This window comes from Ictalurus furcatus, chromosome 25, assembly GCF_023375685.1.
Source record: "Ictalurus furcatus strain D&B chromosome 25, Billie_1.0, whole genome shotgun sequence".
Taxonomy (NCBI): Eukaryota; Metazoa; Chordata; class Actinopteri; order Siluriformes; family Ictaluridae; genus Ictalurus; species Ictalurus furcatus.
Genome location: NC_071279.1, coordinates 13,022,300 through 13,045,232, shown reverse-complemented (window position 1 = coordinate 13,045,232; position 22,933 = coordinate 13,022,300). Strand labels below are relative to the sequence as shown.

The 22,933-nt window shown below is 38.8% G+C and overlaps 2 protein-coding genes across 16 annotated transcripts in view; both read left to right on the top strand.

The window, feature by feature from the left end:
• kifap3a (kinesin-associated protein 3a) overlaps positions 1-15,355 on the top strand; it is a 33,161-nt gene extending 17,806 nt beyond the window's left edge. The window contains exons 11-27 of one of the 15 annotated variants that reach the window (XR_008384656.1): positions 2,466-2,566; positions 3,347-3,455; positions 3,553-3,665; positions 3,784-3,949; positions 4,166-4,291; positions 4,364-4,462; positions 4,548-4,633; positions 5,735-5,921; positions 6,098-6,194; positions 9,685-9,792; positions 9,960-9,987; positions 10,154-10,971; positions 12,668-12,744; positions 12,978-13,037; positions 13,170-13,205; positions 13,930-13,967; positions 14,790-15,355. Coding sequence is in view for 6 of the 15 variants with exons in the window: in XM_053614072.1 (XP_053470047.1) it covers positions 2,466-2,566; positions 3,347-3,455; positions 3,553-3,665; positions 3,784-3,949; positions 4,166-4,291; positions 4,364-4,462; positions 4,548-4,633; positions 5,735-5,921; positions 6,098-6,194; positions 9,685-9,792; positions 10,124-10,241 (1,310 nt within the window). In the remaining 9 variants the exon portion in view is untranslated. The other 14 variants (XR_008384657.1, XR_008384653.1, XR_008384651.1 and 11 more) reach the window with 14 other exon arrangements.
• Positions 13,174-22,211, top strand: LOC128601597 (uncharacterized). The gene is made up of 9 exons (XM_053614902.1): positions 13,174-13,205; positions 16,645-16,837; positions 17,072-17,224; positions 17,457-17,615; positions 17,849-18,007; positions 18,238-18,390; positions 18,625-18,756; positions 18,848-18,908; positions 21,473-22,211. Exons 1-9 carry the CDS (start codon positions 13,174-13,176, stop codon positions 21,487-21,489), a joined length of 1,059 nt encoding a protein of 352 aa, XP_053470877.1. The 3' UTR covers positions 21,490-22,211.
• The last annotated feature ends 722 nt before the right edge of the window (positions 22,212-22,933 follow it).

The window sequence follows — 22,933 nt, the reverse complement described above, 5'->3', positions numbered from 1 at the left end:
CGTCGGACCACAAAACACGATTCCACCGTGCTACTGTCCATCTCAGATGAGACCGAGCCCAGAGAAGTGGGCGGTACTTCTGGACAGTGTTGATGTATGACTTCTGCTTTGAATATTAAAGCCTTAACTTACATCTGTGGATGCAGTGGCGAATGGTGTTGACAGACAAAGGTTAACCAAAGTATTCCCGAGCCCATGTCAGGATATCCATTACAGACTCATGACGGTTTTTAAGACAGTGATGTCTGAGGGATCGGAGATCATGCGCATTCAGAAGTGATTTTCTTGCCCTTTACACACCAAGATTTGGCCGGATTCCTTGAATCTTTTAATTATATTGTGCACTGTAGAAGGTGAAATGCCCAAAATCCTACCGATTTATCTTTGGGGAATGTTGTTCTCAGAGTGTTGGATTATTCGCCAACTGATCTGTTGGCAGATTGGTGAGCCTCGACCCATCCTTGCTCTTGAAGGACTAGGCCTTTTTAGAGGCTCCTTATATACTATGATTAGACGATTACGTCACCTGTTTCATATCACCTTCTTATTTCAACTTGTCACATCGCTATTAGTCCTAAATTGCCCTTTTCACAACTTTTTTGGAACATGTTGCATACATCAATTTCAAAATAAGCGATAATCTACAAAAAACTGTGCAGTTGATAAGGTCAAACATCAAATACCTCGTCTTTATACATTTTTTGTTTAAATACAAGTCAAAGTACATTTACAAATCACTCCTCTTTGTTTTTCCATACAATTTTCCATACTGTCCCAATTTTTTCAGAATTGGGGTCGTACATAAATCCATTCTATAACTGTGTACTGCATGGTCAAAAAGTGCAATTGTTGTGCAACTCCTGCCCGCTCTTGCCTTTATTGTTTAACTCATTTCATCCAGTTTTCACAAATATAAACAAACGAGTTTAAACAGGGCTGCAGTGGGGTTTTGAACATTTTTATAGGGGCTGATCTTGTGTGTAATAAACACATGAATCAGAAAGGCTAGGCTAGTATTGCAAACCGTGTTTAATTTGAAGTCATTTACCGCACAGTGCTGGGAATAAAATCGCCTAGTGAAAAAGAACAGGGAAAAAAAGGGCATGGTAAGATGAAAATGGAATGGACTTCTGGTCTTTTTGCTTTGTGTTAAAGTAGTTAATGTAGGCTGCGGTCTCTAAATGGAGACCCCTGGTCACCCCATCTCTAAATGGAGGCCCTGGTCACCCCATCTCTATGTTATCTCTCTCTATCCTGTGATCTTTATTCCTTGAGAATTTAGAAAAGCACACCTTTTAGAATTGCTAATGTAAGGTCACGGCTTTATGTAAGGCTGCTCAACTTTTGCTTCTTTGTGTTGTGTCCATCAACTTCACAGGATCACTCTTTGTAATGCCACCTCGTAAATCTGCCCTGCTTTGAAGTCTGTTTACTGCAGCTATTCACTGTTTATTTGTGGGAAGGCTGGCCATGTTGAAATCCTCGTCTAAAGGCCAAGTAGTGGGACAAAGGCTGACGCCTGCAGGCCTCCTCTCTGTACTTTCTTGGAGGCTGGGTGGTTTGTAATTGAAGTGCAGCTCTCCTGCTCTCCCACTAACTGCCCCTGAACAGCATAATTAGTTTCTAACAATGCTTTTTTCCCCCTGCGGCCTTCTCCCTTTCCAGGGCTCCAGTAGGGTTTTGAACATTTTTTTTTTTTATTTTTTTTTTTTACAGGGGCCGATCTCCACAGCCCTCGTAAAGAATCCACTGTTGTGTTCTCCCTACCTGCCGAGCCGAGCACTACTGTGCATGCGTATGTGCGTGTCTCTTCGCTAATGAGAAGCACATGTTCAGGCCAATCGCCGTTGCTGGCAGAGTAGAGCAGCATGGCTTGAAGTTATTAATGGCAGTAAAATTTATGCTTCCTTCTTTTTGCCAATTAAATGGAGGAGTCCTTTTCTTTCGGGGTCTTGGAAAGAACATCTGGCTTCAATAGGCTGAGATAACCTAGCCTGAAGGGTCCGCGACCGGCTCCGACTGGTCCCCTCTTTCACTTTCCCTTTCTCTCCCCCTCTCTACTCTCTCTTTTTGTCTCTCGCTCACACTCACTTTCTCTGATTAAGCTGGAGACCTCACTTCTGACCTTTGCGTGTGTGTGAGAGAATGTGTGCGTCAGTGGAAGGCCCCAAGAAATATGCTAATTTTTTTTGTTGTTGTTGTTTTTTGGACATTGCTTCATGTTTACAAGAAATACTTCTGGAACCAGTAGGCACTCTTTAATATCAATAAGACATTTTCAGACTGAAAAAGTGATTAATTATTCATAAATACTTAATGTTAACTTAAATTAACATTTTAACTAACTTGTTCATACAATAAAGTATGGGGGAGATCTAGAATAAGAGTTGTCTATTTAGTGTAATTTTGCTTTTTCTCTAAACAGCAAATATCTTTTTTGTTGTGTGTGTGCATGCTTGTTTCAGGAGATGAAGCACAGAAGCATTTAGCCATGCGCATACTGTACCATATTAGCATGGATGACCGCTTCAAGTCCATGTTCGCCTACACAGACTGTATTCCACAGGTAAGAGCTCAGTGCATGTGAGTATGTGCCTTTAAATATCAACGAGAAAAGGGACAACATATGAGGGTGTTCTGGAATGGGTCAGAGCAGACAGGTTTGGTGAATTAAAACTGGGTTTGAATTCAACTTAGTCAGTCAGTGAGGAGAGAGCCAGAGGTCCGGATATGGGAGCATGGGATTTGTAGTCAAATTATGCATGCTTTAGCCTTTAGGATGTACAAAAGCGCTTTAGGGTGGTGAGGAAGCGCGAGCAGGGCAGGTGCCAGTAAGTCTAGCCGCTGTGTGATTACGGCTCCAGGGCTGCCGCTATGTGATCCTCCAGAGCTGGGTGATTGCACAGCATGGCCTCCTCTCAGAGCTGACTAGCCTTGGCCAGGCCTGCCTGCCGCCCTGTTTAATGTTAACGTCACATATACACAAACTCACTTCAAGTTGCACACCCTGGGCTCCTGTTCAGTCCCGGGCATGTACTTTACATCTGAGCTAATAAGGAGTGACATGGGGGATACACTTCTAAAATCAGGAACTGTTTTGGGGGAAATCCTAAGCTCCTGCCTGTCTAGGCCTGGGCTAATTAGAGCAGTTCTCTGGATGTCTGCTCAATTTGAGCTTGAGCTGAGATAGCCAATGGAGAGAACATTAATTTGGTCCTACCAAAGCTTAATTTTATTTCTTGGGTGCTTTGATTTTGAACTCATGAGGTTTGAGTTTGGATTAAGTGCATATTTAATCCTTATTATGGCATAGTGCTGATTGTGTATGCACTCTGACAACTGACAGGTGATGAAGATGTTGTTTGATTGCGGTGAGGAAGGCGCAGACCCAGAGCTCATCTCCTTCAGCATCAATCTGGCAGCCAACAAGAGAAATGCACAGCTCATTTGTGAAGGTTGGGACATGTGTACATTTCCATACATATCCATAAAAATAAAAATTATATTAGTCCTGATGGCAGTACTACAGCATCTAGTGTCTTCTCACTCTAGGTAATGGACTGAAGATGCTGATGAAGAGAGCGTTCAAGCTGAAGGATCCACTGATGATGAAAATGATCCGGAACATCTCCCAACACGACGGACCTTCCAAGAATTTATTCATTGTGAGCAATGAACGCAGGACACAACTCACATCTGTCCTCATACATGTTCTCAGTTAAGTTGAGTTCATTCCCAGTTCATTATTGGTTATTTTAACAGTGCATGGCTGTTTTCGTGCAGGATTATGTCGGAGACCTTGCCGCTCAGATTGGTCAGAACGAGGACGAGGAGTTCATGATCGAGTGTTTGGGGACACTCGCTAACCTCACCATCCCTGACCTGGACTGGGAGCTGGTGCTTAAAGAATACAACCTAGTACCCTTCCTTAAAGACCACCTCAAACCTGGTGAGCCAGTCACGCATCTCGCAGCATCACAGAAGTCTTGTAGAATAGCGGTGTAGCCAGATGACTTTGATACTAATGTTACGATACGATTCATCAATGTAAACGTGTTTATATTAATGCAGATAACAAAGTCACGTGGACAGCAAGGTCACAGTTTAAAACACCCAAGAGCTTTTTCCTCCACTTACCTTGTAGCCATTTATCTGTGACCTTCAGGTTCTGCAGAAGACGACCTTGTACTGGAGGTGGTGATAATGATCGGCACGGTCTCTATGGATGACTCCTGCGCCGCCATGTTAGCCAAGTCAGGCATCATCCCTGCTCTTATAGAGCTACTCAATGGTAAGGTATAGCCTAGTCTTGGAAAATCTTTCATCCTTTTACACGTATTCTCATCTCTTTATCTTTTTGCAGCTCAACAGGAGGATGATGAGTTTGTTTGTCAAATCGTATACGTCTTCTACCAGATGGTGTTTCACCAGGCCACTCGAGACGTCATTATAAAGGAGACCCGTATCCTTTATTCTTCCGTTTGAGCGCTCTCATCACGCATATTACAATACGTGTTCATGTCCTTTACCTTAACTCCTTTCTGTAGAAGCTCCAGCTTACCTCATCGACCTGATGCATGACAAGAACGCTGAAATCTGCAACGTGTGTGACAACACACTGGATATTATAGCCGTAGGTGTTTATTTACTTAGTATTACTTGATTTCCTTTCCTATCCAGCTTTAACCTGTCTAGATCCCCCGGAATAATGATGTTAGTTTAACGTTGTTGGTTATGGCAGCGTTGGCTTGGTTGTGGATTTGCCGTGGACATTACTCGCAGAGTGATCGTTCCCAGGCCTCAGATTAATGTAATTAGGTCTCCATTATCCCAGGTTTCTTTTGGAGGCCAGGGGAAGTGTTCTATACAACTGATCAGGCAGAGCTATTAAAGCTGGGAGCCACATCAAAGAGGCTAGAGGTGTCTGGTTAGACTCAGATAGGTACAGAGGACAGAACACAGGTCTGCTAAATACCACACACACTCACCCCTGCTCTTGTTAATTGTTTGTAGGTTTTTGTTGGCAAATTGAAAGTTTGGTTTTAAGTTTTTGCAAGACCTTATCTGCATCGTTCTTCCTTATTTTTCTTGTTGTTCCTTGCTGAGCTTGTTGTTGTTGCTGTAACACTTCTCGTTTATGTCTCTTTAAGCAATTTATTCCTTTATAATTCATTTTCCATACTCTTTCTGGATTTGCTTAAAATTTTTTTTTTTTATTTGTCATAAAACACTCAGATCCCTGGTTCATATCCACTGTTATCAGAACCTCAGAAATGTCACGAGCTCCGTTGCAGTAAAATTAATTATCCACACCATAAAAACCTCTTCCCCATCATAAGCCAGACAGTTGTTTCACATTTGATTTATTTGTACCCTGACAAAAACAAATGTTAGTTTGTCTTGTTGTGTGATAATAGGTCTTTTAAAGCCCTGAGCCTCAGGTGGCCATTCACATCCACCGGCCTCAGCTTTGGGCTGGGATGATTAATCAGCTGGTCTCGGTACGGGGAGCTCAATGGGAATTGGCCATGTTTGGAGATCCTACAGAAACATTTCCCATGTTAACTGCTTGGCACTGTGCGTGCTAAGGCAGATGCGGATACTAACAGTAGCATTGCTAGGTCTGCGCTGGCCGGTCCCCAGTAGCATTCATTACTTAACTTTCATTTGTCATTATCCACATCCCAGGATTTGTAGAATTATGCTTCTTTCTCTCTCCTCCTTGTCTGCACAGGAATATGATGAAGAATGGGGGAGGAAGATCCAGAGCGAGAAGTTCCGCTGGCACAACTCTCAGTGGCTGGAGATGGTTGAGAATCGGCAGATGGATGAAGTGGAACCCTTCTTGTACGGCGATGAAGGAGAGCCCTTTTTACAGGGAGCGGACATTCTGGAGCGGCCCGACCTCTTCTACAGTGCAGGTCACAAAAGCCGGCTTCCTCAAATCCATTAGTATTACCGTATAACCGAATCACTGTATGGCAATTATATGAAACTTATTTTTAGTTCTATTTAAACGTGGTCTGATTTATGTTGATTTCCATGATGAATATTAGGAAAACAGTATTACTAAAAGTCTGCCTATCGTATTTCCCAGTAGATGGATTAATCTCTGCAGATGCTGCCATCACTCCAGACTTCTTTACAGACTTTCAAAATGGAGACTATGTTGCATCACAGGGTTTCCCTGGCAGGTACATGTACACAACTTTTTAAATGACCTATACCTAGCCTTGTGTACCCTTACTCATAAGACTCCATGGAGCAAGCTCCTAACAGTGCCAGTGTGTTCTGTTGTTTTTAGCAGAGCACATCTCAAAAGCGCTGTGTCAGTTCATCGCCCCCACCCTCTTGCTTCCCTGCCTGCACCACCACTCCCTCCAACAGCAATAGCTGTAGTGTGGAGGGGGAGAAAATACACAACTCGCTCTCATAACACTCTACAGATCAGCCCCCCATGCTCTGTTTCCTGCTGTCATGACAGCTTTGCAAAGCACAAACCGATGATTTGATTTATGGGTTTACACCCCCCAGTGTGATGGCACTCAAATAAGATCTTTTGTTTTCTAAGAAACTGCAATCCAACGGACATAAGAGATAAAGTCAATGAATGGAGCTGGTTATTTTTATTAGCTGACGCTCCTGAGACGTGTTGAGGTGCTCACTATTTATCTGTTGTTGTTGGCTGTGGTGTACAGAACAAGCTCTTAACTGAATTAGGAGGAGTTTAAAGACAAGTATTACATGCAAGAGAGACACACACACCCACACACACAGATGGGGGGCTTGGATTTAAAAAGGGGGGGAGAGGGACTGTTAAAATCGAAAGAGCAAGTGAGTACAGAGGAAGAAGGGTGTTTTTTCACCACTCTTTGTAAGCGATAGCTGTAAAACACACTGAGAGAGCACAGGGAATTAGGCAGCCAGAGAGTTTGGTTTTCATTTGGCCGGAGTGGTCCGAGAGATCTAGGTTAACACAATAATGAAACCCAGCCTGCAGGGAGCACACAGCCAGACGGACTGGGAATGGCTTTAATATGCTTGCTATTATTCGTACAAGTAGTGCTGCGTTAGGCTGCCTCGTTATAGCTGATGAACGGGACTGAAATAGACCCTAGCGGGTAATTCAGAGGTTAAAGAAATCTGTAAGCAGTTCTAGATTACACGCAGAATGTTCACGCAGAAGTAAAAACCAACCCAAGAACAGCAGGCTCAGAACTGGTTTTAATGTCATCTAGTCTTAAATGAGAGTTCCAGCAGGCCGGCTATCACGATTCCTTTGAATTCTTGTGAGGGCTGTAAACAAAAAGGCCAGACCTGCGCAGCATGGGAGAGAGGCTTTACAGTCACCCAATCAAGAACAATTTTTTAAAGAATGAGCGGAGATGAGGATAGCACACTGATTTAAACGAACAGTAAAATCAGGACAGCTTGAGTAGCGACAGGCTGAAGATCAAAGTGGCGAATCAGATAGGAACAGGGTTAAAGTCTCGTGTTAAAGAAGTCTCCATGTGCGTGTTTAACAGCCTCGCACTTCTTGGTCTTGAGTGGAAACACTGGAGCCTTTTGTCTGCCTACATCCCACTCTGGATTTCACTCCTGCTGTCTGCCCATGGGGAAGGAGCTGAGTGATGAAATGGATAATGCTGGACCTGTAGAGAATCTTCCCAAAGGCATAGTTTGCATAAGTCATCTCACTTAAGACACATTTTTCACTTTGTTTGGAATTATGTTATGTACCTGGTGATTGATCCATGATGCTCACGGGTCCATCTTTAGCAGTTCGATTCATCATTTCTATCTAGAGTAATGTCTTTGGGTTGAGTCTCCTTACTTGACTTATCCTTAGGCCCATGACTGTCTTAACAGATGAAATACCTTCCTCCCCCAACCCCATACAAACATAACACGTTTATAAGCAATATAAATAAGAATATGACGTTACATGATTTCGCTAAAATTTTGTAAAAGACAAACATTGGTATAACAATGATTTGATGAAACTATTAATCCGGAGTCATGTGCACTATTCCCTAGAAGGTGATGCATTTACCTTAAGTCAAACAGTAATAGTAAATCTTCTCGCCAAGTAGTTTACTACACGCATGTGTCAAGGTGAGTTTTACAGTAGTCGAACACCATAAATCACACCGTTCCATAGTGAAAATGTACCATGTCCAGACATCCTTGTGAAACTTGAGACGGCTGGAAATGAGTCTGAAGAAAGAAGGTGGCTGAATCCAAGGTCATCACTGAAGTAAAGTTTATTTACCTACATAAACGTGGTCTGATTCATGTCAATTTCCATATTTCCAAGATTAGGAAAACAGTATTACTAAAAGTCTGCTTAACGTATTTCCCAGTAGATGGATTAATCCCTGCAGATGCCGCCATCACTCCAGGCTTCTTTACAGACTTTCAAAATGGAGACTATGTCGCATCACAGGGTTTCCCTTTAGAGCTCATGTTAAGCTCTGAGCGCTGTGATTCTCACAACCCTGCCTCTGTGCTGTACCCTGTTCAGTTATTTAATCAAACTCTTCCCCAGATAGCCACTATTCTCTCTGGGAAGAAAAAAAAGGCAATATTTTTAGCCGAGCGAAAACGGGGAGGTGGTTGCTAAAAGAAAAGCGTCTGACGCATGTAAGTGCTCTCATGGAAGTGATTTGTGCTAAAAACAACACAGCATTATGGGAGCTGGTAGGGGCAAAGCAAACAGCTCATATTTTAAGAGAACAGCGAGTGCTAGTGCTCGGACTGAGACGGGAGGAAACGCAGGGGGTGGGACAGGAGGACGCAGAGGTGAAGGTGGCGTTCACTCAAAGGCACCGCACAGATTTTTCTGTACTCAAGACGTTCAGGTCTTATTGGTCAGTTACTTGGGTCACAGTTCCCACAATTATTAAGCTGCATGGATAATGCTGCAGTCTGGTTGAATGTTTGTTAAGGGGTGCTTTTTATTCTTTAACATGCTGTAATGTAATTATGCAGTGTTTCATCGTAAAGCCCAAGAACACTACATAGTTTTTGGGGGTAACGTAGAGGGTTTTGCAGTCTGATTTATTCTCCCGTTTTTCTTTTTGGAAGTTTCTTTTGGCATTCTCCTGTTTGCCACAGACTTGTTGCCTGAGAAATATGGATAGACCCGGTTGCCTTAGTGTTCTTTTTAGCAGTCCTGCAGTGCCATCTAGTGGTGAGGCACTTTGGCATGCCATAATACAGATTAATATAGCATGCTATTTTCTAAATATCAAACCTATTTGTATCTGTATAAGCCAGGAGTGTCCAATCTTAGACAGAACGGTGTGGGTGTAGGTCTTCATTCCAACTAAGCAGAACCTAGGCACACCTGATTCTATTTAAAGCCAAGCTCAACTGATTGGTCAGGTGTATTTATCTCATTTTACATAACTGAGCAGTTGAGGGTTAAAGGCCTTGCTCAACGGCCCAACCTCAGCTGATCTGTGAATACTTATGATTTGACCAATAGTCCAACGGCTTAACCACTGAGCTACCACTCCCTCCTGCTTGACTGGAATGAAACCCTGCAACCCTGGTATAAGCAATATGCAACATTTTTAATCAAGGCTCATAATAGTAACTCATATATTTACTCATTAGCGAGACCTGTAGTTGATGGTGCCTCTGGAAAACTCAACTGTCTATCTTATTTTGTTCCTTCAGTGCTGTCTCCGAGAGATATGGTCAGGGGGCAGGGGGACCCATGCGGCCTGCTACAGCCTACGGTTTCCGGCCCGATGAGCAATACTACTACAGCTACTCAGCATCACGGTAGATTAGTATGGGTACAGTAATACGTACCACCATTACTGTTGCATTTATATTTATATTGCATTTATATTACTCATATTCTCTAGTTCAGTCAACACTACTTATGTTATTTATTTGTTCCATTTTAAATGTCACTCTTCTGAAATCACTTGGACTTGCTTAACTAGCTGCTTTCATGAAGTCAGTGGTTTCAAGGTATTTATAAGCATACTCAATTATCAGTCTCTCTCTCTGTGTGTGTGTATATGTGTGTGTGTGTATATATATATATATATATATATATATATATATATATATATATATATATATATATATATATATATATATATAGTACAGATTTAGTCTGTCCTTTAATCTACAGTGTGTTTGCTATAAGTGACATACACTTGTGTAATGAAACTTCGAAGGCACTACATGTACCCAGATTTCAGCAGCCTTTTAAAACATAGATTTTGCATGAAGTATTAGACACGTAGCTTGGTTCTGAGGTCCAGTTCATTGCAGCTATAGTAAATGTGTTATTTCTTGAATGCATTGCATGACTGAGTACAGTGTAGTATAGAATTCACCTATCATGAAGCTCACACACATTAAAGCACTCAGGCATTTGAGACACTTTCCAAGGTGTGTACTTGTGAGGGTATTTGACACTTGCTTTGACACAAGTCTTGAATGTATTTATTGACCTGTAAGAAATGTTTGTTGTAATGCTTTTTATCTGTGTCTCATGACCAGCTGCTCGGCAGCTTACAGTGCACTGTTTAATGTTATGATTTGCTTTTATAATTGAAACATTTTGTATGTGTGAAATTTTTAATTTTAAATATTTCAGTATCATTTTATGTTATCAAATTTTTTATTTCTTTTTTTATATATATATATTGTCAGTTTACACTAAATGTACGTGCTTATGTGTTTTTTGGTCCCTGTGGATTGTCTTAACTGCTGTTTTGTACAAGATGCCTATTATTTCTGTGGTGCAATATTAAAGCAAACAAATATGAACAGAATTTGGTGCTTGCCTTTTGTTTGCATTGTTTCCATTGAAGGTGGAATAGTGTTCAGGACTAAACGCAAGCAGCTCTGTACAGTCTGTCCCGCTGTGTTGTCCAGGGTTGAGGCAGGGCCCAATTCAATGACAACTCCTTAAAATTACTCAGGCTTCTGAAAGCCAAACAGGTAGATAAACTATTAGTCTGTCTACAATTTTTTTTTTTTTTTTTTTTTTAATTTTGGTGTGCTTAATGGAGCTTTGTGTAGATTTAGTGATTTTAAACTCTGATTACCATTTTTTTCTTCCCCTAATCTGGCACTGTATCTTAGGGGATGTGTATACATTTTTATGTAAATTTGCTAAACAATATTTTTCTTCATTATCATATCAATATTAGTTCATAATTTATATTATTATATATGTAAAAATATATGATTAATTTATAGTTACTTATCGTATGCTCTGCATCTCCTGCGCCTTGGGAGGCCATTATGGTTTCTGGTCAGACTGACTAAACCATCTCGTGTTAACCACTAAGCCACCAGTTTATGGCCAATGTGTGGCCAACTTATGTTGTTATGGAAACATTTATGATTTGGTCTTTTGGAGAACTGTAGAGACAAGTGCAGACAGGTTTATATAATAGCTTTCATTTTATACTTTTATTGGCAAAATTCCATATTCACAAACATAAGTTTTCCTGTAAAACAACAACAACAACCCTGTGTTATATCTTTCAAGAAAGAAACGGAACATTATTTTAACTCAATACGATTCTCTATGAAGCAAAAAGCAGTTCAAACTTTGAAAATCTGTCAACTTTTCAATATCTTTATATAGATCTACATTAAGCCCCCTCTAGTGTGAAACTGTTTGTTACATCTATGATGTCTTTTCTTGTATTTTCAAATATCTGTTAAAAAAAAAAAAAAAAAGAGCAAAAAATAATAATAAACAATCGGTTACAGTGCGATGTCCATTGAAAACCTCAGCTTCATTTGTCCATTTTCACAGAAGGATGAAGTTTATTATCATTTCATCAGTGACTTCAGAAAAACATTCAAATCAATTCAAACGATGTAGACTAGTGAGATCAGCTGTGTGCATGCAGCAGCTCAGTATAAAATCTTCTGTATGTCGGTTAGAAACATTAATCAGGTAATTATCTAAATGAGACAATATTCGGTTTAATCTCTTATTTTAAAATTGTGACCCGAAATAAAGTCCAATAAAGTTACCAAACTGTAACTTTCCTTGTTGTTTGTATGGAACCACATAAGGGTAGCCTTCATCTTTTGTAGCTTTAGTATATTTAACCTGGAAACGGGAATATGGTACTGCTTTAAAATAATTTAAAGTACTTTAAGGACCGCTGATCTGCCGTTTTAGCTTTACTTTAAAATCTAAGTAAAGGTACATCATGTGCACCCTTGATATAGTACCAACACAGCATCATTTGATAGCTATTTTGGGTGTCTAATGCCATCATCATCATCATGTTGGTTTAATTTACTAGTTTCATGGACAAAACTGTTATGGAAGTAAATCCCAAATGTAGACATTAATATTTTTTTGTAGCTGCTGTTATTTCAGTTCTTTTAAAAGTATGTTCGTCATGACATTCCACATGATCGAGGTCTGTTTAATGAATAATAGAAAAAGAATTACACGAAAAGGGTATTATGAAATGAAAAATATTTTATAATATAATATTTTATTATAATAAATCCTGTTATTTATTAATTCAATTATTGAACATTTTTAGCTTGTACATATAATTTTAGCTGAATTAAATAATTTCATTATTTATGACCATAGGCATATTTATTGAATTCATTTGAACTAAACACGTTTTGAATAATGGATGTGATTTCTGCACAGCACAATGTAAGGAGCACCGAATCCCTGTAAAGGTCTATTCACATCACACACCTGTCTGGAATGAAAACGCACATGAGGTGAGTGGAAGGGAGTGAAACAGAGAGTTCAATTCTATTGAGATTTACATTTCTGTACATACAGTATTATTAGAGGATATTAGTAGAGCTCCCAAAGCTCTACTGCCACTAGCTTTATTCTACTCTTCACTCATGAGTAACAATGAATGAATGTGTCTCTTCTCAGGGTTTGAAATTCTGACCCATGAAGCAACTTGCTTCTTACTGATAAGACTTTTTTTTTTATCTTTTAGATCTCCATACAGGAAAAGAGTCCCATGAAAGTAACTTCTGAATAACCCTAAACAACGTGTGTATGTAATGCATTCAGCAAAAATTTGTACACACAATATAGGCTAGTTAGTTCTGTATTCAGAATTCATGTAATTAGTTCATCTGTGTGCAAGTGTCACATGAACTCATTAAAAATACATCTGTTCCTACAGCATCATGGAGACCAAAGAGCTACCAAAAACATCTGGGTGAGTTGCAAATGAGCTTGCTTTACAGAAATCCATGGTTCCAGTTAATCTGATTATATACAGGTGTGCATTCAAAACTGAATGGTCTGACCCATGAAGCAATTTCTCATTAAGATGTTGTGCTGAGCTAACTGGCCAGTGAGGCTATGTTGAAAATGTCCATGGCTTTATGAGACAGTGGTGAGCCATATGAAATCCTATTTGGAGTTTGAAAAAAGGGATGCTGGAAACTCACCAAATGTGGAAAAAGGTTCTCGACAGACAGCACATCATGGTGGATAACTTTAGTTGATCAGTATGGGTATTGAACCCATGACCTTGGTGTTATTAGCACCACACTCTAACCAACTGAGCTAACTGGATTAGATGCACCCATGGAAAATGTCCCTGGCCAGAACCATGACAAGTACAATTAGATTTGATTTTTACAGATAAGATTTTTTTAAAAAAATTTTAAAAAAACCTTTTAGATCTCCATACAGGAACAGAGCATTGCAGAAACACTCTAATTCGTCAAAATCCCATAACAGTAACCTCAGAATAACCTTAAACAACATGTGTATGTAGTGCAATCAGCAAAAATGAGTACATATGGGATAGTTAGTCATGGTGCGACAAGTTGTCATCAGAATTCACATAAGTAGTCAGTCCAAACAGGATTTCACAGTTTTTCTTGTGATGTACATGTGTGACACTTTACCTGTGTGCCTTTAACTTTGCTTAGATGAGACCATTCACCAAATTCAGGGTAAGGAGAACCAGGTAAGGAGGACATTAGTCAGGGAAGCAAACAAGCATTAAAGTGTAATTCTCAAGCAGGTTGAGAGGTCTACAACTCAGATTAGAGACGTTGGACAACCATAGCCTGGACACTCCACATAGCTGGGCTTTATGTGAGATTAGTGAGCCATATGAAATCCCACTTGGAGTTTGGAAAAGGGGATGCTGGAAACTCACCAAACGTGGAAAAAGGTTCTCAGGTTGAATGAAACCAAAGACCCTTAATACAAAGCACTACATTTAGTGGAAACCATCTCTGATACGCATCCTGAGAACACCATTCACACTGTGAAGCATGGTGGTGGTGGAATCATGTTGTGAGGATGCTTTTCATCAGCAGAGACTGGGAAAGTGGTTAGAGTTCAGGGGAAAATGGAGAAAAAGCATACTGGCAAAGCCAGTTTGAATATTTTAGAATGTCCCAATAAATGCTTAGACCTCAAAACAATTGAGAATCTATGGCACAATTTGAAAATGGAGCTTCAGGTAGTTACATCAAGTACAATGGCAGCTTGCAAATGTAAAGGGCTGCAGTGCTTTTCAGTCAAGGAAAACTTCTTAATATCCTGTACAACAGCCAGTCATTTTCTCTGGCTTGTTATGGGAAATCAGTTACAGACAGACAGCACATCATGGTGGATAACGTTAGTTGGCCAGTATGGGGATTGAACCCATGACCTTGGCATTATTAGCACCAATTACATCAATACAACTAAACAAATACAAAACAAAATAAACTAAGTTAAAAAAACGCAGGTCCTCACTCTACCACTTTGTCACTCTCTTTTATTCCCTTTTTCACAGTTAAATCAGATGCATTTATGACAAAGAACTGCACAGATGCAGATGTCACGGCTGTGGATTTGAGGAGAGTTGACTGCTGGAAGTCAAAGATGTCGTATTTAAGTCTATGTTCTGCTTGTTCAACAGTTGTTTGTTAAATTGCTATTAAACACATTCGGACAGATTTGAAGCGCTAGTTTTATTCTCAATTCTTATTGTTTTGTTTATGGGGCATCAGAAATTCAGGCAAACTGGTATACCGTCTTCTAACAGTAAAACTAATGATGTTTTCTAGCTGTAATTCTAACATGACAAGAAGCCAAGTACAACATGGCAAGCACCACATCACACACGACACTGCTGTCAAACTTATTAATACATTCAAAAAGACTGGAAGAGTTTCAGACCAACAGGAAAGTGGACATCCACGAACACCTGGTGCTGGCGTACATAGTCCCCTATGTATAGAGACTTTTGGGACACCCTGTATATTCAAAAACTACTACTTTTACACTTCACTAATCTGTATACTATATGTGATACCATATGTATCACATGAATGTAATACAGTAAGTATGATATAAATGTAATCTGCACTGTTAAATGCCATTACAGAAGAGTTATTCTAACTGCTTTGAAAAAATGTCATAGGCCAAAATCAATGCATGTTTTAATTGCTGTTTTGCTAAGCAGTTTAGGTTTAATTATCTAGAAAATAACACACTACTGAGTTACCTCCACAAAATCAATATCTTCATTAAATAAACATTTCTTTCTTTTTTGTTTATGTGTGAACACACCTATATGAAATGTGAATATGTTTTCAAAATGATGCATTTTTAAGCACATTTGTGTAGTAGCACCAATGAAAACTTTATGAATGTGCATCTAAACATTCATAACTTCCTTATGAATGTGACTGTGTTGTGCATTGTGATTATGTCTTTATGTTGTGCAGAAAACTGCAGAAAATATGATATTTCTCACATGATAATGTCTTGAGTTTACACGAATTGATAGTGACGGGGGGGGGGGGGGGGGGGGATGGGTTGCTAGGTGTTGTTTTTTGAATATCAAAATAGAATATTATGCTCCCACAGTGGCGCTTTTTAAAATTTCTGACGTATTCCGACTCATAACTCGCCTGCGATCGGATACTTTCCGCAAACCTCACATCTCTTAAGCAAATTTTTACATTTCTGGACATCTCTATTCACGTTTTTAACATCTTTGCCATTAATCTGAGCATTTTCCTGCACCAATATCATCTTCTGAAGAAATGGTAAGCTTTGAGCAGACATAGTAGTGTTATGAATCAGGCCGTTAGGCGATTTTGAAACGTCGTTTTGTAAAATTTAGCGGTAACTATTCATATGTAGTTTTACTGTTAGGACGGACAGGTGTTATTGAAATATTCACTATCTCTGTGATAATTTCCGTTCTCTCCAAGAGGGGGCGCCCAAGCCTTAATCACAAATCACGAAGACTGAACATAAACGATACATCCTTGTAGTACACGAATTAAAATATCTAGACCTGTGTAGAGTGAATCATTTCGGTGGTGACTGTGTACCATGTGAAAAGGCTATCTGAACATATAGAGCAGCTAAGTAAAGGAGATAAGGATTTTCCCCTCAGCATCCCAGCTTTTTAAATTACTGAATCGCTTCAGTATCATATCGTTATCTTTTCTCATTAACATGAGGCCTAAGATGACTTGGATAAACAGCCTGATTTTGTAATCAGACGTACATCACACACACACACATACACAAATATATTTATGGACTTTTCTCTCATGATTTATTACAATACTACATGCCTTCATTAAAGAGTTCAGCAAAGGGAATTGATACTCCTATTTATGTCTCTTAAGCCTAACCTACCCCTATTTATTTCTTCCCCTCCTGCCACAGCCGTATTACACAAGCTGGGATTCATCCAACTCTGGACCCTGGGTTGAGGCTGGTGACTTCCAGCACTTTGTCCCTGACCCCCATGTGTACCCCCAGAAACAGGACTTCACCCCCATCACTCAGGGCCAGGCGTATTACGGCCTACCTGCCCAGGTATTAGACTGTTGTTGTTTTTTTCTTCTAATTGTAGGACTGGTTAAATTCAGAAATTATGTTTTCATGTCAATGTAGAATTTTCATTTAATAACATAATTATTTATGTCTTTTCTCTCATTCTGTCTTACATCTCTACATTAAAGAGTTCTACAGAGGAAGTTAATTGAATGTCGTGGTCAGGTTTCTAAAGCCTAACCCAAACCCTGCTTGTTTCTTCTCCTCCTGCCACAGCCGTATTACTCAAGTTGGGATTCGTCCAACTCTGGCCCGTGGGTTGAGGATGGTGACGTCCAACACGTTGTCTCTGCGCCCCACGTGTACCACTTGGAACAGGACTTCTCCCCCAGCACTCAGGGCCAGGCATATTACAGACTGCCTGCACAGGTATGAGACCATTTTTATTCTAACTGTAGGACTGTTTAAGTTCAGAAATTATGGTTTTATATGAATCTTGAATTTGCATTTAATAACAGAATTATTAATGTCTTTCTCTCATGCTGTATTACTATACAGTATTACATCTCTACAATAAAGAGTTCTACAGAGGAAGTTAATTGAATGTCATGTTCAGGTCTCTAAAGCCTAACCCAAACCCTGCTTGTTTCTTCTCCTCCAGCCACAGCCATATTACGCAAGTTGGGATTCGTCGAGCTCTGAACCGTTGGTTGAGGATGGTGATGTCCAGCATCTTGTCCTTGCCCCCAATGTGTACCACCAGGAACAGGACTTCACTCCCATCACTCAGGGCCAGGCGTATTACAGCCTGCCTGCCCAGGTATGAGACCGTTTTTATTCTAATTGTAGGACTGTTTATGTTCAAAAATTATATTTTTATACCAATCTTGAATTTGCATTTAATAACAGAATTATTAATGTCTTTTCTCTCATGCTGTATTACTATACAGTATTACATCTCTACAATAAAGAGTTCTATAGAGGGAGTTAATTGAATGTCGTGTTCAGGTCTCTAAAGCCTAACCCAAACCCAGATTGTTTATTATCCTCCAGCCACAGCCATATTATGCAAGTTGGGATTTGTCGAGCTCTGAACCATGGGTTGAGGATGATGACGTCCAGCACCTTGTCCCTGCGCCCCACGTGTACCACCAGGAACAGGACTTCAGCCCAAGCACACTGGGCCAGGTGTGTTACAGCCCGCCTGCCCAGGTACATGTATAAGACCGTTTTTATTCTAATTGTAGGACTGTTTAATTCAGAAATTATGTTTTATGCCAATATTGAATTTCCATTTAATAACAGAATTATTTATGTCTTTTCTCTCACCCTGTATTACATCTCTACATTAAAGAGTTCTACAAACTGATATAATTGATTGTTCTACTTAGGTCTCTAAAGCCTAACCCAAACCCTGTTTGTTTCTTCTCCTTCTGCCACAGCCGTATTATGCAAATTGGGATTCATCCAACTCTGGACCGTGGCTTGAGGCTGGTGACGTCCAGCACGTTGTCTCTGCGCCCCACGTGTACCACCAGGAACAGGACTTCTCCCCCATCACTCAGGGCCAGGCGTATTACAGCCTGCCTGCACAGGTATAAGACTGTTTTTATTCTAATTGTAGGAGGAGTTCAGAAATTATGTTTTTATATGAATCTTGAATTTGCATTTAATAACAGAATTATTTATGTCTTTTCTCTCATGCTGTATTACTATACAGTATTACATCTCTACAATAAAGAGTTCTACAGAGGAAGTTAACTGATTATCCTAGTTAGGTCTCTTAAGCATAACCCAAACCCTTTTTGTTACTTCTCCTCCTGCCACAGCCGTATTACCCCAGCTGGGACATTATTTCCTGCTCTGGACCGCAGGTTGAAGCTGGTGACCTGCCACACCCTATCCCATCCTCCCACGTGTACCACCAAGAGCAGATATTCACTCCCAGCGCTCAGGGCCAGGTATAACAAGTGTTTAAGTATTATGATGTTGATTCATATACTACCTACACTACACCACAGTGTATCACATTACTGCTTGCTTCATGTTCAGCAGATAGAGCTTCCAGGGATGGCTGCAGTGTCAGAGGACCAAAATTGCAGCTCCATGCCTGGTAAGGACCATTTAAATGACAACATCCAACTCCAGTCAGTGTCCCTGTCCTAATAATAATAATAATAATAATAATAATAATAATAATAATAATAATAATATTTTGGAAGCAGGCGAAATATATCCATGACAGTACTTATAATGATGTCCTAACATGTACTGACATTTCACACCACCAAACTTACTCTGACATCACACAGTGACATTGACAATCGAAATCTATAATTAACTCTGACTATTCGTATGGTTTTAAGATATTTATAATGCAAATTTGCCTCATAATAATTTGGACATGTTGTATGTTGCACAGTGTATTTATAGATGCTTAAGTATGAAGTCAAATCCAAAGCCTAGATATAAATATATACATGTGACCCCAGTTAGTGTCATGATATCAAAGGTGTAAATATTGTAAGTGAGACATTTTACATTCCAGTTTCAAACTATTTGGCAGTAGCCATGGCAAAAACTTTCCCTCATGAGAATTGTCCTGTAACAAGCGTTTTGTATTTAGTCAAATGCTTTAATATTCTTGACTATATTTTAATTATTGTTCTTTTCTTTTTGTTTACACTTTTGTCTTTAATTTATTTATTCATTTTCATATGGTTCATTTACATATGATTAATTTACATGTGATTCATTTACATGTGATTCATTACCGTATGATTCATTTACATGTGATTCATTTTCATGTGATTCATATTCATGAGATTCATATTCAGGTGATACATTTTCTTGTGATTCATTTACGCATGATTCATTTACATGTGATTCATTTTCATGAGATTCATTTTCATGTCATTCATATTCAAGTGATACATTTACATGTGATTCATTTACTAATTTGCTTCTATTTAAATCCAGTTTTAGACTGTGATATTACAAAGGTCCTTCCAGATTATTACTTGCTACACTGTGTGAGATAACCCCAGTAAAATTGCCTGAATTCTATAATGTAATTTGTTCACCATGTTAGGTTTAAATCCTCTAAAAACAGATTCGCAATTAAATAACATTACATCCTTCAAAGCATTGGCATGTTCTGCTTACTCTCACAATCCTCCAAACTCCCACACCCAAAGTCTCCATAAACAAATGAGACAGCAGTGTATCCTACAGAAACCGAACGTTGTCCACAATGTGAAAACAACTCGGAGAGTAAGCTGAACTAACCAACAAAATTACCAAGACTGATAAACAGTCTGGTTTACACTTTTAATAATATCCATGTATTGCCTCTTTATCTCGGAGAGTTTTGCATTGTAATTCCAGTTTAGGCTTTTTAAATATTTACTAAGGTCAATAAAGCAGCTTAATTTGGATCGCCTACAGATAACACAAGACAGCAAGGGACATTACGGAGGAAAGTGGAGAAAAAAAATACAGCTGCTGCTGTGCTCCAACTTGGTTAGCATGGATTTAAACGTCATGTATAAGTCACGTGTAAAACAAAACAAACAAACAAGCAAAAAAAAAACAAAAAAACCCCACCGACATCATATAGTCTGTAAAATGTGTAGCAAAACAATAAAGATGTTCCCTGCACACAATTGGATGGTGCAAATAGTAAAACAATATCAGCATGAATCATGTTTTAATATTTTTGGTTCAGATGAGGGTGTGAAGCCGTCCGCCCCTGCAGCCCTGCCCACTGAGGAGACTTTGCTCCAGGAAATGTTTCATTTCATTTCATTTCAAATTATTCATTAGTATACAGGTGCATCTCAAAAAATTAGAATATCGTGGAAAAGTTCATTTTATTTTCAGAATTTAATTCAAAAAGTGGAACATTCATATATTCTAGATTCATTACACACAAAGTGAAATATTTCAAGCCTTTTTTTTGTTTTAATCTTGACGACTACGGCCTACAGCTCATGGAAATCAAAAATACAGTATTTCAAAATATTCGAATAAAGAATTTATAATAGAGAAATGTCAACGTTCTGAAAAGTATGTTAATTCATGCTCTCAATACTTGGTTTATATACTTATAGTAGACATTAATGTACTTTTTTTTGTACCTAGGATTAGGCCTAGAAACCATCCTGATCATTTCTTTCAGAAATTTATATGAAATCTTAGCAGTTCACATCAACCTCCCCATAACTGGGGTGACATTCGGCCTCAGGAGAAAGGGTTGGCCAGAAGGAAGATACTTAGAGGAACTTTAAAATGTTGTATATTTGTATGTAGTACAATTGCATGTAATATTGCACTTTGCTGTACAACAAATAATTACACTAATACCAACTGGTGAGCCGTTAAGCTTTATTCTAAGTACATGGAGTGTCAATATGCAATTTTAATGAAATGCAGGGGGACCATGTGCTATTAAACAGCAGCCATGTGTCGCTGCTGCTTCATTGTTTTCTGGCTTTAAAAGTGGTCCTATTTGAAATGACAAAATTTAAGCAGATTCTCTTGACTTAAATCAATTTGAAGAAAAAAATAACCAACAACTAGGATTGGTTAGTTTAGATGTATCCTCTTTTGTGTTAGATGTGTTCCTTTTGTGAAGTTTCTAATGCTATAAATATGACTCTCTTTTGTGTACAACAGAATATCTGGGGACCTAGTAGAAGACATCAGGGCCACAGATCCATAGACCAAGTCCCTACTGAGTTATAATGGACTTTTCAATAAGGATTTACATTGTCAAAACAAAGCTTCCAAGATTTTTCATGCTTACAACACTTTATATTTTTTATATATACATTTTTTTTTTTAAGAAGAACATATTGAAATCATTCTCACAGCTGGATCGGGAAGTTGTCGCAAGGTTGCGATGGACTTTAACAGGAAACATAGCAAGCACATCACACACACGAACGACATTGTTGCCAAACTTATTAACAAATTCAAATAGACTACAGACCAACCGAGAAGTGGACGTCCACGAACATCCACTGACGAAGGCACAACCGACGTGGTGCTGTCAAACATAGTCCCTTATGTATGGAGACTTTTGGAACACCCTGTATATTCCCCAAGTAACTGATTTACTACAAATCAAGGACAGACAAACAAACAAACAAAATAATAATAATAAAATCTGGATTAAAAAACATCTGGTGTTTCTAATATTTTTTATGTTTTCTGAAACACTATCCCAGAGGTTGAGAATGAAAATTCTTCATTGTCTGAATTGTGAGTAATCAGGATTAACAGTGTATCAGATGAGTGAAGCGCTCAGGATGGACCAGGATGCTTCAGGACATCAGAAAAATCTTTGAAGCAAAACAATTTGGATCTTTATAAATAAGACTTTGTAGTCAAGCCAAACTTAACGAAAGGCAAAGGTAATGTGTTTTAGTTCACGTAAATGTAATCTAGACATTTTAAAAGCAATAGATTCCCAGCATCATGTAGGAATAGTATATGCATAATTTTGGGATTATTAAAAATTAAAAATGTCTGTGTTTTATGTGATAAACCATTGAAGTCCTGGTTCGACTGTAAATGGCCCAATCATTTATTAATTTAAATATCGTGTTAAATAAGAAACTAATGGCTGAAACAAGGGTCTGATGACAATTATTTCGAGATTGTGTCCATGCTTTTAAGAAGACTTGCAACTTATATTTGGTCCTCTTAAGTATATATAAGTATCATTTACATATATATATATATATATATATATATATATATATATATATATATATATATATATATATATATATATATATATATATATATGTGTGTGTGTGTGTGTGTGTGTGTGTGTGTGTATGTGTGTGTATGAATAGCATATATATATAATTTCATTAATAGGACATCTATTTTTTGAAGAAAACCATTCAATCCAGTACGGGTCATTTTGACCCCCTTTATGCATTCGTGAAGGTTTTTTTGGTTCATGCATTTTAGGGTTAAATATCAAAAATCTAAAAGGTGTGCATCATACCTGACACATAGATGAACACTTTACAGTTGGTTTTGTGACTGTACATTATTCCCTTCAAATGCTATTGAGCTTTAAGTAATGGCATATTTTGTGTATGGGCCCATTCCACAGTGAAA

Coding starts and splice junctions, on each gene's coding strand:
- LOC128601597 (XM_053614902.1), top strand. CDS start 13,174: ATGGAGACCAAAGAGCTACCAAAAACATCTGG. Junction 17,616..17,848: donor ATTACAGCCTGCCTGCCCAG/GTATGAGACCGT, acceptor ATTATCCTCCAG/CCACAGCCATATTATGCAAG. Junction 18,391..18,624: donor ATTACAGCCTGCCTGCACAG/GTATAAGACTGT, acceptor CTCCTGCCACAG/CCGTATTACCCCAGCTGGGA.